Source organism: Otolemur garnettii, unplaced genomic scaffold, assembly GCF_000181295.1.
Source record: "Otolemur garnettii isolate 467f Iridium unplaced genomic scaffold, OtoGar3 scaffold00038, whole genome shotgun sequence".
In the NCBI taxonomy this organism is placed as follows: domain Eukaryota; kingdom Metazoa; phylum Chordata; class Mammalia; order Primates; family Galagidae; genus Otolemur; species Otolemur garnettii.
In genome coordinates this window covers 14,359,599-14,377,053 of record NW_003852433.1, presented here as the reverse complement: position 1 = coordinate 14,377,053, position 17,455 = coordinate 14,359,599, and the positions used below count along the sequence as shown (strand labels likewise).

The following is a 17,455-nucleotide window of genomic DNA, read 5'->3' as shown; positions in this document are numbered from 1 at the left end:
GTGTCACTGAAGTGAGTCTGTTCTTCTCCCCTTCAGGCTGGAGGCCACCTCAGGGCATGAACTGGGTTTTGCCACCTCTGCATCCCCAGCACCTGGTTTGGGACAGGGTCCCTGATGAGGATGGGCGTGTATTTAATGTGAGGATGGGGATAAACTCACCAGAGTCCTCATCAGAGATCATGGCCAAGCAGCTTGACTTAACCCCAAATGTCCAGTAGCTAATCATCAAACCTGGGGAGGTCACACATGGTCCAAGAAGGACACAGAATGTCTGGGCTGCCAGGTCTTCTGGGACCTCACTTCCCATTTTACAGATAGAGAAACTGAGGCCCAGGGATAGGAATGACTGGCTCATGTTTACCCAGTGAGCTGGTGACAGAAACAAGACGTGACTCTGATTACATCATTCCCCTCCCTAAAGCTGTCTATGGCCCCCTAGTGCCCCTGGGTAAGACATGAAGTCTGGACTGGTACAGGCATCCCTGTGGACTCTGGCCCCTGCCCATTTCTCCAACCCCGAACCTGTGTGGTGCCCGACCTCTGCCTTCTCTCTCCTAGTCCCACTGAAACACACCACGGTTTTCAATTCCAGACCTTTGTACCCTCTGTGCTCAATTCCTGGCTCTGCTCAGACTGCCCCTCCTCTAGGCAGCCTTCCTAGCCTCGCCCCACTTCTCAGCTGCCAACTTTTGATGGCACGGATCACAATTAATGACCCCTGGGGGCCTCATTAGGGCAGTGGACACGCTGTCTGGTTTGAGATTGAAGGTCCCAGGGAGAGAGTGGCACATAGTAGGTGTCCAAGAAATATTTATTGATCTGTTTGTGAGGGCAGAAATTAAATTAAAAAATATTTATTGATTGAATAAACAATCAGTCATTCATTTGAACAGTAAATAATCCCTGGGCATAAAATATCAGAGATGGAGAGGTGCTTCAGCTTCCTTGGTCTTGTTTTCCCATCTCAGACTTAAGCTGACCCCAACAGTGGTTCAAAAGAAGCAACTTGGCATCTGGGGCAAGCAGATGAAGATCTAGGATTGAGGAGCCTGCACCATAGAAGAGGCAGAGGCCTTCTCTGCTACCTGCTGGGTGGGTGGACTTGGCTCAGTGAGTTCCCCTATTTGAGCCTCAGTTTCCTCATCTGTCAAATGGGAAGTGATGCATGAATCATGGGGAGGCAGTGAGGGTTGATCTCCTTCCCTTTCCACTTCTTCTTTTTTTTTTTTTTTTTACAGTTTTTTGGCCGGGGCTGGGTTTGAACCTGCCACCTCTGGCAAATGGGGCCAGCGCCCTACTGCTTTGAGCCACAGGTGCCACCCCCCTTTCCACTTCTTTCTTCACCCTGAGAGTGGGGAGAGGTCCCTTTAACTCAGGAGGCGGGGCCGAGGTCACAGGAAGCTGCGGAAGCTGGAAGCTGGGCAGTGGCCTGGGACAGTCAGCAGGTGGGTGAGGGATCTGGGGCCTAGCCCAGGATCCTGGGGCTCAGTATGTGAATGTGGGAGTGCACATGTCTGCCTGAGGCTCCCAGGCAAAGTCTGGGCAGCATGGATGGGAGAGGGGAGAGAGTGCGCTAAGCCCTCCTGGGAACATCAACTTGGGGTGCCCTGCAGAAGAAGGCTGGGGGGAAGAAGCAGGTCCTGTCAGCCAGAGGGGCAGTCCTGGGCCTTCTGCCAGCCAGGGGCCAGCCCTGGTACCACGGATTCTGCTGTGGAGTGCCACCCAGGTGACCTCTGGGGTAAGGCCATAGGGATAAGGGAGGCAAACAAGGTCCTTACCCAACTTACAGATGTGACAGGTAAGGCCAGTGAGGACAGTGCACTGTTGGAATTGGAGCCTAAGCCCTGTGCTCACGTGCACTTTTCCCCCACAGAGGCGTCCCTGGTTGCCCATCTTAGCCCCAGTGGCTGCCATACTGGGCAAGAGCTGTGTGTCCCTGGGCCAAGGCCTCAGCTTGGCCCCAGACCTCAGTCTGGGAGGCCTGTACCCCTGATGGGGTCTGGGCTTGATAAAGCTGTTGGCAACTCGGGGCTTGCTTTTTTAACTGATGCCTGATGTCAGTATAACCAAGAGGGCTGGGAAATCCTGGGGACTGAGCTCTGAGAATTTGACTCCTAAGGACAAGTGGCAACTAAGTATTAAATGCCTAAGTGTTTCACAACAGTGAGAGTAATGCTACTTACTATATTAGAGAAAGTAAAGCATAACGATTAGGAGTCCAGATGCCGAGCACACTGCCCGGGTGAGTTCTGGCTGAGCCATTTCTAGCTATGTAACTGTGGGTAGTTACTTAATTTCTCAGGACCTCTGTTTCATTGTGTGTAAATTGGAGTTGATAACAGATCTGTCTCAGATTATGTAACATAATACCCACAGTGCTTGGCACTGTGCCTGGCTCCCGGTAAGTCCCACGCAAGTGTTAGCTGTTAATGTACTATGCTCCTGCGATACACAGGCTCTTCCAGTCTTTTTGTGTGGTTAGTTGGTTTTCATTTTTCAGGTCTTAGTTTTAGTGGTCACTTCTAAGAGGCCTTTCCTGACTGCCATACCCTAAGGAAATCTTCTTGTTTATCTCTTTAAGACTCCCTGTATGTGTATTTCTCTCTTAGCAGTATTAACTATTTCTGATTATTTTGTTTATCTAATACTGATCTCCTCAACAGAGGAGATAAATCAGCTCCAAGGTAAATGTCTGTCTTGTTCATGGTAGTATTCCTTGTTCCTAGGTTAGGGCCTGCACCTGTAGGTGCCCTGTAAACATGCTAGAGGAAAGGTGGGCGTGTCAGTATTATTAGAAGGTCCCAATGAGATGACATCTCCAAAGAACTCAGCCGATATCTTGCACATAGTAGGTATTCAAAAAATGGTAGCTGTTATTATTACACCACACCACAACCCATGAATCAGGGACTATAATTATCCTCATTTTACAGGAGGGGAAACAGGCTCAGAGAGGTCAAGACACTTGTGTGGGTCACACAGCCAGGAAGTCTGGCCTGGTTTCTAACTTTGGTTTGATTGACCCCAAGCCCATGCTCTTGGGATCTAGGGCTGAGGTGAGGCCCAGGCTGGGGTATGCTGGTTTTGGTGACCAATCTTTCCTACAATGTCCAGCCCAAGAGGGAAACTTTTATTTTTTTTTGAGACGGAGCCTCAAGCTATCCCCCTGGGTAGAGTGCCATGGCCTCACAGCTCACAGCAACCTCCAACTCCTGGGCTCAAGTGAGTCTCCTGCCTCAGCCTCCCAAGTAGCTGGGACTATAGGCGCCCGCCACAGTGCAGGCCATTTTTTGGTTGTAGCCATCATTGTTGTTTGGCGGGCCCGGGCTGGGGATTGGAACCCACCACCTTAGGTGTATGTGGCTGGCGCCTTAGCCGATTGAGCCACAGGCGCTGAGCCTCCCAAGAGGGAAACTTGATGGGACTGAGTGGAGGTGGCTGAGGCTTTGCCGCACCTACGGAGTCCCAGAGCTCACTTGACAAGAGAGGAGGGTCAAACCTAGGGCCAGGAGACTTGGGCGTCTCTGATCTGGGAATCCCAGCCCCTACTTAAGGGTGGACAAAAAGTTTAGGGTCAGGGGTGGAGGTGTGTGTGTGGAGGCTGCAGACCTCCTCCTAGTGGCCAACAGAAGAACTGCGGGCCAGCCCGGAGCTTTTCTGTCCCAGAGGAAAAAAGGCCTGTAGGTGTATTTGGGTTTTTTCCCCCTATTATTTTTGCTCCCTTTCATTTTCTTCTTCTCATCCTAAACTCCCTCATTCACCTACTACTTCTTGGCTTAAAACCTCCCAGTGGCTCCTATTGGAAGGTGAATTAGAGTAACAACTGGACTCCTTGCCCTGGGACTTCCTGCCCACGTCTCTGTCCTCAGCTCCTACCCCTCATCCTTTCTCTCTGCACAGGCAGCATCCTGCATTCATTTCTCCCTCATGGTGGTTCTGCCTGCTGTTCTCTACGGGAATGCTTTCCCCCTTGTTTTCTGGTTATTCATCCCCAAACAACCCCTGTTGGAGAACTTAGAGAGAGTTAAAAGACCTCTCAAACAATCAGAATGCCTGGATCTCATTTGCATGCTGATTCAAACTATTGAAAATCCCCAAACCACCAACCACCACAAAGCCAAACATTTATCACATCTAATAAGATGACTGGAAATTTTTTAAAAATTTATTTATTTATTTACTGATTTTTGTAGAAAATAAGGGTCTCCTTATGTTGCCCAGGCTGGTCTCAAACTCACAGCCTCAAGAGATTCTCCCACCTTGGCCTCCCAAAGTGCTGGCATTATAGGTGTGAGCCACTGTGATTGGAAATTTGAAAAATTACCAGATATTTGATGATATTAAACAATTATTAAGATTTTAGGTATAAGAATGGTATTATAATTATGTTTGTAAACAATAGGATCAATGAGGTATAATTTACAGAAAATAAAATTAGCCCACCTTAAGTATAGAATTCAATGAGTTTGAACAAATGAAACTCTGTGTCTACATTAAAAAATAATTCTTTGCCTTTAGAGATGCATGCTGAAATATTTATGAATGAAACAATATAGACTTAATAATTTTCAAGGGGGGAAATAATGATACAGGAAGGGGCGGCGGCACTGATGTGGGTGCAGCAAGTTAGGCTGTGAGCTGATTGCCGAGGCCTAGTGCTGACTGTGTGAGAGGTCGCTCGTCACACAGCTTTCCACACTTCGGCTATATTTACATAAAAGCTTTTAAAAGTTTCTCTCCTGAGAAATTTCTTTCCTGATTGCTCTTGCTAAAATAACACCTTCCCACACAAGTCACTCCTATTTGAAATTCTGTGGTTGGTCTCCCCAGTTGCAGTGTGGGCTCTGGCCGGGTGGGAACCTCTTCTGTCTCGTCCACTCCTCAGTGCCCAAACCTAGATCCGTCTGGCACATAGTAGGTGCTCAATAACTGTTTTTTCAATGAGTCAATGAATGATGAATGAATAAATTTTCCCACTCTCTCATTCATGGGAGAATGAATGTGTTGGTGATGGTTCACACTCCCAGCACTGGGGGGAGTCATAGTTACAGAATGAAAGGGCCCCTAGTCTGAACCTCTTTGTCCATATGGGAAGCTGAGGCACAGAGGGAAGAAGGTACTTGCCAGGAGTCTTTCAGCTCGGCAGCTGGACAGGGCTAAGAATACCTAAGCCAAGGAGCTTCTCTGCATTGCCCTTCCTCGTCCTGGTTAAGGGGCCTCTTGCCCAGAGCTGCCTGGGCTGTGACCTTGGTATCTTCCCATAGGCTGCTTGTGTGGCTGCTGGAATGGAGAGCTCCCCGGTGCAGTGTGCCGAGGCTGAACACTTCCACAGGGTCACCCCTGTGCTGGAGAGCTGGGCACTGTCCCAGGTGGCAGGCATGACTGTCTTCCTCAAGTGTGAGAACATGCAGCCAACTGGCTCCTTCAAGATCCGGGGCATTGGGCATTACTGCCAGGAGGTGAGGACGTGAGGGCAAGCGGGAGAAGTGAAGTTGTACGGGAGAGAGGGGGGTTTGGGGAGGGGGTGAGACATGAACTTGGACAGAAGGGAGGGGAGAGGTGAGTCATCAGGAACGGGTGGGACTGTGGGCAGGCTGAGGGGTGAGGAGGGTTGGGAGTGGGTGGGGGATTCTAATTTCAGTCTATGCGGGTCTCCCTCACACCTGTTTACTTTTCTCCCCAGATGGCCAAGAAGGGATGCAGACACCTGGTGTGCGCCTCAGGTGACCCGCCATTTTCTGTTTCATGGGGGCTTCAGGGAAGGGGCTGGGGGAGGAGCAGCAGCACTGGATGTCCAGGGCTTGGCTTTCTCTTAAAGATTCAGCCTCACCAAGGTCACAGATGAGATGGTCACCGCATATGTCCTCTCTTAGCCCCTTTTTCTATAATGCAGAACTCATGGTAGGAGCAAGGGACAGAAACTAAATTCTTATAGGTTTAGGTGACAGGCTTGAAGAACAGAAAAGTTGGGGGATAAGTGACTTTCGGGAACAGCTGGATGCAGGACCCCTACTCTCTATCGCTCCTTCTCTTGGCCTTTCTTTCCTTTATATTAGCTTTATCTGCATATATGCCTATGGTCGCAAGGGCGCCAGGAATTTCAGGCTTGCAACCTCCCATTTATCTAGCCCTGGTGAAAAAAGGGAGCTCCTTTCCTGATGGCTCCCCTCAGTCCTGGAATTGGTCTTTTTTTGGCCCAGCTTGGGTCATGTACACGTCTCTGAACCAATCATGGATCAGGGGCTCGAGTCCTCTGAGAATTTGTTCACTTCTGGAGTTAGAAAAAGGAGTCAGTGGTGGGGCATTTGAGTGTAGGAGTAGAGTGACTCCCAGAGGGAAATGGAGGGGAGGGGAAGGGTGTATCATCAGGCAAACACATGTCTGCCCACTGCACCCCCTTCTCCTGCTTCCACAGGGGGGAACGCGGGTATCGCTGCTGCTTATGCTGCTCGGAAGCTGGGCATCCCTGCCACCATCGTGCTCCCCAAGAATGCCTCCCTGCAGGTGGTGAGAAGGCTGCAAGGGGAGGGGGCTGAGGTTCAGCTGGTTGGAAAGGTAAGGACCCCGTGAAGGAGGGAACCAGCTGGCATGGGCTGTTCCCCCTTCATCTCACCCCACCCCTAAGAGATTCTGTCTCCTTTTTCTTTTGATAAACTATGGCTGGAGCCAAGTCTTCTCTTAGGATGGTTGAGCTGAGGGGTGGGAGTGAGGTGTGATATATATCGAGGGCTGGGGCCTTCTGACTTGCCTCTGCCCATCCTGAGAAGACCCCCCCCCCATGCGTGACCCAAGAGAAATCGGAACCTGGCAATTGGCAGGAGAGTGTGTATCTTCTTACATCCTCACTAGCACTTGGTATCGCCTGCTTTTAACATTTTCCCCATTGGATAAGACAAAAAGTATAAAGATAACAGGAACATCATTTCCCATTCCGAGACCACCCCAATATGAGTGACATCCACTGAGGAGGTAACACTGGTTCACTTTGTTACCAAAGAAATGGAGACGCAGACACAGAATCTTTCATCCTTTCTGGGAGGAAGGGAACAGAAAAACATTCAAATAATGGAAAACTGATTTTTACAAACCTCTTAAACTAGGGCGGCGCCTGTGGCTCAGTGAGTAGGGCATTGGCCCCATATACCAAGGGTGGCGGGTTCAAACCCAGCCCTGGCCGAACTGCAACCAAAAAATAGCCAGGTGTTGTGGCTGGCACCTGTAATCCTAGCTACTCGGGAGGCTGAGGCAAGAGAATCGCTTAAGCTCAAGAGTTGGAGGTTGCTGTGAGTTGTGACGCAACGGCACTCTACCACGGGCAACAAAGTGAAACTCTGCCTCAAAAAACAAAAACAAAAACAAAAACAAAACCCTCTTAAACTAAAACTAAAAGCCTCACTATGGTAAAAGCTGGTCTCCAAACAGTGCAGCGATTCTCATCCTGTAGGTCGCGACCCCTTTGGGGGTTGAACGACCCTTTCACAGGGGTTGCCTAAGACCATCCTGCATAGCAGATACTTAAATTATGATTCATAACAGTAGCAAAATTACAGTTATGAAGTAGCAACGAAAATAATTTTATGGTTGGAGGTCGCCACAACATGAGGAACTGTATTAAAGGGTTGCGGCATTAGGAAGGTTGAGAATCACTGAAATAGTGTATACAGTTTGTCTCTTTCCTTCCTTCCCTTCTTTACTCATCCAACCATCTTCCATTATCACCCTTCTCCCTCTCCCCACCTTTCCTTCTTTTCATCCATCCACCAAATTCAGCACATAGTCTTTTCTTGTACGATATAGACAATTTAGAAATACAGAGATAATATTAATAATACATGGCCTTTACTTTCATGAAGTTCAGAGGATTATGGGGGAGATACACAGGCAACCAGATGATGGTAACAAAGCGTGGTAAGTGTTATGATAGGAAAGGCACAGGGCATCAGGGAAGACAGGGAAGGCATATTGTTTCAGTCCGCTATTGCTGCTTGATAATGCTGCGTAACAAACAGCCCCTGAATATCAGTAACACATGAGAAACATTCTTCTTCATGCTCACGGGTCTATAGGTAGATTGGGGTGGGTCTGCTTCAGACTGTGGGCAGGATTAAGGTTGTAGATGTGTCCCTTCCCAGGCTAATGGCCATCTCGAGTGTTCTCAAGGGCAGTGGCACAAGGGGTGAGAGGAAACACATGATGACACTTAAGACATTGACCAAGAACTGCTACACTGTCAATACACATGCTATTGGCCAAAGCAAGTCACACAACTGAGAACACTAGTGGGAAGAACAGCAAAGCCACCTGGTAAAGGCATGGATGCTTCTCAGACTTGGGGGAAGGATCCAGGAAGGGCTCCCAAGAAGGGTCCCCTGAGTTAGCAGTTGAAGAAGAAACTTGAGTCGTCTCAGTGGAGAAAAGGGCCGGATGGATGGTGAACAGAGAGAAGGATAGTGACCAGAGGGAACAAGCTGTGCACGGAGCCTTGGCCACAGAGTGAGCATGGTGCCTTCTGGCTGATGCCAAGCATCCAAGGGAAGAATGGGGAAAGGCGAGGCTGCAGAGGGGGGCAGTCAGGCAGGATGGCTTGTAGGTGAGGCTAATATGTGTTTCCACCTGAAGGGCAATGAAAAGATTTTGAGCAGGGGTGGGATGTGGTAGGATTTTGTTTTTTAAATGCAGGCATTTTTAAATACATAAAGAAAAAGCTGGTTTGGTGCTTCACACCTATTATCCTAGCTCTTTGGGAGGCTGAGGCAGGAGGATCGATTGAGACCAGCCTGGGCAACACAGGGAGATAAGATCTCTAACAAACAAACATACAAACAAACCACCCATGTGCAGTGGTCTGCACCTGTAGTCCCAGCTACTCAGGAGGCTGAGGCAGGAGGATCACTTGAACTTAGGAGTCTGAGGTTACAGTAAGCTGTGATTGTGTCACTGCATTCCAACCTGGGTGACAGACTGAGAACCTGTCTCTTAAAAAATAGAAGTAAGAAAAATAAAGAAAGAAGGAAATAGGTATCATAACTGAATATGTGCATCAACATATAAGACATAGTAACAAAAATGTAGATTCGTGTGTTTTTTGAAGCTTAAAAAAATTTATTTGTATGATTTTAAAGAGTACGAGAACAGTTTGCTTATACGGAAATGTGCAGTGGTGACATCTGGGCTTGTAGTGTAACCATCACCCGTGGAGGGGACCTTGTGCCCACTAAGTAGTTTCTCCCCTTCCCCCCTCCTACCCCCTGCCTCTGAGTCTCCGATGTCTATTACTGCACTCTCTGTGTCTGTGTGACACTACTTAGTAAGGGGGAGCATGTCGTATTGGACTTTATGTTTCTGAATTGTTTCACTTAAGATAATGGCCTCCGGTTCCATCCAAGTTGCTGCAAAAGACATGATTTCATTCTTTTTTTCATAGCTGAGTAAGTATTCCATTGTGTATAGATAACACAGTTGGATTTTCCCTCTGTCTGCTTTGGGGCAGTGCCTTTGGCGGGGGGTGGGGTGATGGGGGACGGAGGGGAGGCAGCCAGGGGATCTCCAGGTGACAGATGTTAAGGGCTGCACAGTTTTAAACCTGATATTTGTTTCAATAACTCAAGAGGATGAGGCTTATCTCTTCAGCTAGATGGAAAATTCCTTATAGGCAGAGACCATTGCTCTGGCTTCTGTGCTGCCCAACAGTCCCCCTGCATAGGACTGGGCCTGGGTGGACTCTGCAGGGTCCCTAGGACAGCAGAGGCCATTTCTGGCTCTCTTGGGAACTTCCATCTCACTCAGGAGAGGAGGCTCTTACCTGCCATTTAGTTTCTGCATCTGGCTCCCACTGAGATCAGCTGGTGTGGGGTCCCTCTGAAATGCTGTCATAATTTGGGTTCCCCTAGAAATGGGCCCTGAGGCAAAGACTAAGGTACACGTGGAGCGACTGCAGGAAGCATCAGTAGGAGTGTGGACAGGAGGCAGGGCAGGGAAGAAAGCTATAGACAGGATGTAAATGGTCAGGTCACCTCTGTGGGCAGCTGGGTCCAAGCCCCACCGTGGGGATCCCTGGGGAACACAGCAAGGGGTGGGAGGCTGGAGTGTTCACCACCCACTCCCATCCTTCTGGGTGGAGGGTTGCTCTCCAGGTATCAGCTCCTTGGCATCTAAAGTCTACCTGTCCACTGCCTGGTGCAGTCCTTGACCAGGGAATGCCCTGCGAGTGACCTCTGGGTGGGCTGCAGGGACACAGACTTCTGCCACAGATGCCAAGCTAGTGAGAAAAGAGTCTACTCCCTGCTGGGGTCGGCTTGGGCCCCTCATGCTCGGGGCCGGCCTTCTGTCCACCTTCCTGGCTGCTTACACTCACCTGGCGGGGCAGTGGCTGGTATTTGCTGGTTTTCACAGGCACAGTCCATACTGGTTAGTTAACAGTGGACACCATGTGGCTGGCCTCAGAGACTGCCTGCTCCTGGCCTCCCTGGCCTGCCGGCTTCGTTCTCACATGGCGTGGTGGCAGGAGGGGTCTAGTCCCTTCAGGGTTGTAGGAAACACATGGCATTTGTTTGCTTACTTGGATGCCGCTGTCCTTGTCTCAGGATGCTGTGGGGCCCACACCACGTCCGTTCTCATCCTTGAGGGTCTCCTCACACTGCTGGATCACCCCAGCCTCTGCTCAGCCTCCTTAGCACTCGTGGGTCTTCTGAGGGCCTTGGTTTCTTTTTAGGTCTGGGATGAGGCCAACCTGAAGGCACAAGAGTTGTCCAAGAGGGACGGCTGGGTGAATGTCTCCCCATACGACCACCCCCTGATATGGTAAGGCAGGTGTCCCCCTCTCCCCAGGAATCCAGAGCTGGGAGACCCTTACAAGGTCATAGTCCTCCCAGGGGACAGAAAGGAAAACTGGCCCAGAGGGAGAATAAGCTTCAAAGTCACACAGATGTGGGCTCAGACCCTGCTTCTGTCACTTGTGAATTGTGGAACTTTGTGCAAAGCACTTGTGCCCTGTCTTAGTTTTTGCACATGTAAAGTGGTATTACCGCATCCTTTTGTGGAAGGTGGACGTTGGGGCCAGACGCCAGGCTAAAGGCTCTCCCTGTGCTATTCTGTACCCTCCCCACAGCCCTGGAGTTGATCACTCCCATTCTGTAGGTGAGGAAACTGAGGCAACTTGCCCAAGATCACACAACTAAGAAAGTGGCAAAGACATAGTGCTCCAGTCCCTGAACTTGAATGGGGCTGGCTCCGAGGGATGTGCTGGTGCCCTCCTAGCCATGCAAAGCTAATGTTGCCTGTTCCTGAAGTTGGGAGAGGGATTAAAATGGGGTAATATCCATGAACGTGCCCGGGAGGTTGATGGAGAGGGGACAGGAGGAATGAGGGAAGAAGTGTGTACAGAGCAAGGATGGCAGCTGGGGAGCTAATTGTGGCAGGGTCTCCTCTCCCTTTTTGTGGTTGGGAGGTTTATATATATGTGCGGGTAGGGCCTCCCCCCACCATGATCTCCCCCACCCCCAGGAGCCTTTGCGGCTGGGGGCCTCTCTCACTCTGCTCCCCCTTCCCACTCCCTCCCCAGGAAAGGCCATGCCAGCCTGGTACAGGAGCTGAAGGCAGTCCTGGGGACCCCCCCAGGTGCCCTGGTGCTGGCAGTGGGGGGTGGGGGGCTCCTGGCCGGGGTGGTGGCCGGCCTGGTGGAGGTGGGCTGGCAGCACGTGCCCGTCATCGCCATGGAGACCCGTGGGGCGCACTGTTTCAACGAAGCCATCAAGGCGGGCAGGCTGGTCACGTTGCCGGACATTAACAGGTGGGTATGGACTGGGGACATTTGTGGGAGTGGGGGTGTCTCCGCCCTAAGGCCTCCCGATCCCCGCCAGTGGGGGCAGGGGTGCCTGGGAGGCTCTCCTTGGCCCCAGGAATGTGGATGTAAGTTAGAAGGCAACACTGGAAAAGCAGATGAAGAGTAGGATTCATTTAAACCGTATCAATGAATAAAATGAGCTTTCCTTGTCTCTGTCGTTATAAAAGCAATTTAAGTGTGCTGCAGATCAGTTAGAAAATGTGAACAAGCAATGAGCAACGGAAAACAAAATGTCACCGTCACTCCACCGTTCAGAGATGAACATTGCTCAGACTGAGTTGCATTGTTCTCAGCTTCTCTTTTTTTTTCCTTTTGAGAGGGAGTCTCACTCCCGGTTAGAGTGCAGTGACATCACCACAGCTCACTGCAACCTCAAACTCCTGGGCTCCAGTGATCCTCCTGCCTCAGTCTCCCTAGTAGGTGGGATGACAGGTGCTAGCTACAATGCCCAGCTAATTTTTCCATTTTCTTTGTTTTTAGAGACAAGGTCTTGCTGTTGCTCAGGCTGATTTTGAACTCTTAAGCTGAAGGGATTCTCCTGCCTCTGTCTCCCAGAGTACTGGGGTTACAGGCATGAGCCCCCATACCCAGCTAGGACAGCCTTTTAAGTCAGCTTTCTTTTTTTTTTTTTTGAGACAGAGCCTCAAGCTGTCCCCCTGGGTAGAGTGCCGTGGCATTACAGCTCACAGCAACCTCCAACTCCTGGGCTCAAGTGAGTCTCCTGCCTCCGCCTCCCAAGTAGCTGGGACCACAGGCGCCTGCCACAACGTCTGGCTATTTTTTGGTTGTAGCTGTCATTGTTGTTTGGCGGGTCCGGGCTGGGGATTCGAACCCACCACCTTAGGTGTAGGTGGCTGGCGCCTTAGCCGGTTGAGCTATAGGCGCCGAGCCTTAAGTCAGCTTTCTTAAACTTGTTTGTACAAGGTTCTAGGGGGCCAAGTTAGAAAAACAAAACTCAGTTGTTGGCTCAGGAGACTTTCACCTGATACAGGAGTCTCCTTCATGTCTTTCTGGGACTATTTCCCCTCTTTCCTGGCCCACACCCACCCTCTAATGTTGCTGTGCCGCTTTTGCCTGGAAATCCCTGTGCTGTCTGACCTGCGCCTAATCTCTTAGCCCATTCTGTCCTTGCCACCTGGAATGCCAGCTCTACTTGCTCAAGAAAGTCCTCTGAGGCCTGAGTGGGCAGTGGCGTTCCTCCTGGGAGACCCTCGGGACACCCTGTGTGTGTCTGAGTCACTCTTTAACCACAAAGGGTGTCCCTTTACGGCTATGGGCTGGGGCAGAGGAGCAGAGGAAGGGACTAGCTTGTTTAGCTCCTGGCACAGCAGAGGCACTTAGTGAAGTTCACGGACTTGCCATTTCTGTGAATGATCCACCATCACCCAGAGGCTTGGGCTGGGTGGCTGGGGGGCACCTGGCTTCCCACCTCACTTTGAATCTGGCTTCCTCTCAGCTACCCGTGAGCGTCATCATCCCCAGGGGTATGTGACAGTTCCCCCAAACCTGTGCCAGCCTTGTTGTCTTTTTTGGGGTGGGGGATAACATCTTTATTGAGATAGTTCCCATACGATACAATTTACCCATTTTAAGCATACAGTGGTTTTTAGGACATTCACAGAGTTGTGTAACCATCACTACAATTACATCAGAACATTTTCATCAGCCCCCAAGAGAAACCATATACATTTTGGCCTTCCCCCCCCCCCCAGGTCTCTTATCCACTACCCCTCCCCACCCCCAGCCCCGGACAATTGCTACTCTCCCTCTGTCTCCACGGACTTGCCGCTTCACATTTCCTGTGGATGGAGTCACGTGCTATGTGGCTGTTGATGTCTGGCACCTTTCACGCAGGCAGTGTGTTTTCAAGGTTTCTATGTGTTGTAGCACGTGCCAGTGCTCCGTTCCATTTTATGGGCAAATCCTACTCCATCGTGTGGCTGGCCCACATTTGTCCACTCATCAGCTGGTGGACATTTAGATTCTTTCTGGTTTTTGGCTATTCTGAACAGTGCTATTTGTTATGAGCATTCAGGTACAAACAAGGTTTTGTGTGGATATAGGTGCTGGGTACCTTTTGTGACCTTTACTCTCCCCCTGGCCTGTCATTTGTCCCTCACTAATCGACCAGAGTCTTTGCTTTCTGCACTTAAGCCCTTCAATGCCTCCCCCAAGCTCTCAGGCTAAAATCCAGTGGCCCCCACTCGAGCCCAGCATCACCTGCCTTCCAGCCTCTTGGGTGGGAATGGGCTTTCCAACCCTTGAGCCTTGGCATAGGGTGTCTCTCTGCTTAGAGTGCCCCCCCACACACACTTTGCTATGGGCTGGTTTCTCCTTATCACTCACATCTCAGCTTAAAAGTCACCAAGGGGGGCTCGGCGCCTGTGGCTCAAGTGGCTAAGGTGCTAACCACATATACCTAAGGTGGCAGGTTGGAATTCAGCCCTGGCCTGCCAAACAACAATGACGGCTGCAACCAAAAAAATAGCCGGGCATTGTGGTGGGCGCCTGTGGTCCCAGCTACTTGGGAGGCTGAGGCAGGAGACTCGCTTGAGCCCAGGAGTTGGAGGTTGCTGTGACCTGTGATGCCACAGCACTACCCAGGGGGACAGCTTGAGGCTCTGTCTCCAAAAAAAAAAGTCACCAAGGGGAAAACCTCCCTACCACCCTCCCTTTGGGGAGAACCCCTCCTAATGTTCTCCTTTACACTAACTCAGCCCAATGTGCATTTATTCACTTGTTCTTGTGTTTGCTTATTTATCACTGTCTGTCTACCAGTCACAGCTAACACTTCTAGAGAACTTACTAAGGGTCAGACTTTGTCCTAAGCACTTCGAATGTTTTAACTTGCTTAATCCCTATGATAACTTCATGGGCCCCATTTTTCAGATGAGGAAACTGAACCTCAGAGCAGTGAATTGACTTCCCCAAGCTTACAGAGCTAGTATGGAGCCAGATTTCAAAACGCGGCAGGCTGGCACCCATGTTTGTGCTCCGGATCTCTGTGGGGTCAGAGGCTCTCCCAAAGGCTTTCCTGGGCCTGAAATGCACTGCCCAGCTCACAGCAGGTACCAGCAGCTGACACCAAGCACAGAGGTACAGATCATGCACTCTGGAGTCAGACCGCCTGGATTTAAATCCACCTGCTGCTGCGGACTAGCTGTGTGTCCTTGAGCTTGTTACTTAACCTCTCGGAGCTTTAGTTCCTTCCACTGTAACATGGAGTTAATTCATTTCAAACTCAAAGGATGGTTGAGAGGATTAAAGCAGAAAATCCACATAGCCAGCACACTACACATATTTAATAATTATTAGCTATAATATAGCTATAATAAAATGTTATTAATGAAAAGAATGGGAAAGATATATTTTGGCTTGGCTTCCTGGGTCTGTACAAGGAATGGCTGGACCCGGGTTGTAGAATGAAAGGGACTGATACCCATTTCATCAGTCACTCATCGGGGATGCGATTTCTGAGGACCTCTGTGGTTACAATGCTGAGCACCAGGCTGTTGCGGGATGGGAGGGGTGACCTGGGGCTGGACAGGAGACCTGATTCACCCCTGCACGCCCATCCTGCAGTGTGGCCAAGAGCCTGGGTGCCAAGACGGTGGCCGCAAGAGCCCTGGCATGTACCCAGGAATGCAAGATCCTCTCAGAGGTGGTGGAGGACGCTGAGGCTGTGAGTGCTGTGCAGCGGTTCCTGGGTGAGTGAGCACTGTCCCCCGCCTGGGCTGGGAGACCCACAGAGCCCCTGGAGCCCCTAGCAAGAATGTGTTCTTTCTCATCCATACCTTCAGCACCTAGCACAGGGCTAAATATGAAATCGTTATGCAACAAGTGCCTGCCGAGTAGATGGAAGGGGGTAGGGTGAGGAAGGAGAATGCGCTGCTGTCTCCAACCCCCAATCTTTTGTCCATGCTGCTCCCCTCTCTGGCTGCCCACCCCTGGCCCTGTTCTCTGTAGGTTTCATGAGACTGACGGCTACACAGCCATCATGGCGCCTCCTCCAGGAAGCCTCCCCTGATCACTTTCAGTCACCCTACCTGGGCTGGGGCCTTTCTATGCATCAGTCCCTCTGTCCTGGTTCTTACTCATTCATGTCACTAGATTGTGAGCTCTGTGAGGGTGTGGACTGGTGTGTATTCTTCACTGTTGTGCCCCCAGGGCCTTTCTGGCACAGGGCCTGGCAGGGAGTGGGCACTCAACAAATATTTGTTGAATGAATGGATGAATGTATGAGTGAGCAGAAAGGTGGATAATGAATAGATGGGTAATGGATGGATGGACGGATGGATTGATGAATGGCATAGAAATGCATGGATGGATGGATGGATACATTGATTAATGGACATATTGATGGATGGACAGATAGTCGGATGATGGATAGGGCATGGATGGATGGCCTATGGGTGGATGGATGGATGGATGGATGGATATGTTGATTGATGGATACCCTGATGGGTGGACAGACAGACAGCCTAATGATGGATAGAGGAATGGATGGATGGATGGATAGATAAAAGGTGGATGGGTGGAAGGATAGATGGTTAGGTTGATGGATGGGAGAGAGTCAGAGAAATGATGGATGGTGAGAGGACAGGTGAATGGCTGGCTGGCTGGAGAGATGGCTGCATGGACCTGCTGCGTGCAGGGCCTGCAAGCACTCACGGGTTCTGTCTCCCTTCCCACCCGCTCCCTGTCCTGATCTGGGCAGATGATGAGCGCATGCTGGTGGAGCCTGCTTGTGGGGCAGCCTTGGCAGCCATCTACTCAGGCCTCTTGGGGAGGCTCCAGGCTGAGGGCCACCTGGGCCCTGCCCTGACTTCAGTTGTGGTCATCGTGTGCGGAGGCAACGGCATTGACAGCCAAGAGCTGCAGGCCCTGAAGACCCAGCTGGGCCAGAACTGAGGGGTCTCAGCTTGGGAGGGCCGGCCAGGCCCCAAAGACCCCAAAATGGCCCATGGACTGACACTCTTGTGGCTGGCAGAAGGGGACCTCTGTGCCGGTGGGTGGCTGTGAAAGCTGCCCTGTCCCTCTGTGCTGGCTGCTTCCTGCAGGAAGCCCTCCCGAACTCTTACAATAAACGCTTTCTGAGTTGAGTTTGTAACTCCCATGCTTCTTGTCTTTCTGCTTCCACGAGCTCAAAGGAGGCACAGAACTATCCCAAAGCCAGTTATGTGATTAAGTGACCCAAGTGGCACAGTGTGGAAACTCAGGAATCCAATCATGCTGAGTGCCTAAAAAGGCTGCTCTTACCTGGGGGACCAGCTCAAGCTGACCAGGTTAGGAAGGAGAGGGGGATGCCCTGGCACTTCTCAGGCCTGGGCTGGAGAGGTGACCGTTTTTATCCTTGGTCGTTATCAAGTGTTGATTATATATCAAAGACTCCAACCTTTCTAAGAACTTTCTATTTACTGTCTTCTTTTTTAATTTTTTTTTTTTTTTAGAGACAAGGTCTCTTTCTGCCACCTAGGCTGGAGTGCAGTAGTATTATCATAGCTCATGGCAGCCTAGAACTCCTGGGCTCAAGAGATCCTCCCACCTCAGCCTTCTAAGCACCTGGGACTACAAGCACGTATGCCATCACACCTGGCTAATTTTTAAATTATC

General features: G+C 50.6%; 1 protein-coding gene across 2 annotated transcripts; it reads left to right on the top strand.

Moving 5' to 3' along the window:
• Nucleotides 1-1,365: 1,365 nt before the first annotated feature.
• On the top strand, nt 1,366-16,952 carry SDSL (serine dehydratase like). Of its 2 annotated transcripts, none has more exons than XM_012805263.2 (8): nt 1,366-1,445; nt 5,265-5,459; nt 5,684-5,723; nt 6,416-6,555; nt 10,712-10,800; nt 11,561-11,788; nt 15,425-15,549; nt 16,560-16,952. In XM_012805263.2, exons 2-8 carry the CDS (start codon nt 5,286-5,288, stop codon nt 16,751-16,753), a joined length of 990 nt encoding a protein of 329 aa, XP_012660717.1. In that variant the 5' UTR covers nt 1,366-1,445; nt 5,265-5,285; the 3' UTR covers nt 16,754-16,952. The 2 variants fall into 2 exon arrangements, with proteins under 2 accessions (XP_012660717.1, XP_012660716.1); XM_012805262.2 differs by lacking the exon at nt 1,366-1,445 and adding an exon at nt 1,452-1,738.
• Nucleotides 16,953-17,455: the final 503 nt, after the last annotated feature.

Excerpts from the sequence above, each read along its gene's own strand:
- SDSL (XM_012805263.2), top strand. The coding sequence starts at position 5,286 with ATGGAGAGCTCCCCGGTGCAGTGTGCCGAGGCTGAACACTTCCACAGG. Across the intron at positions 5,460-5,683 it reads TTGGGCATTACTGCCAGGAG|ATGGCCAAGAAGGGATGCAG; the intron begins GTGAGGACGTGA and ends TTTTCTCCCCAG. Across the intron at positions 15,550-16,559 it reads TGCTGTGCAGCGGTTCCTGG|ATGATGAGCGCATGCTGGTG; the intron begins GTGAGTGAGCAC and ends TGATCTGGGCAG.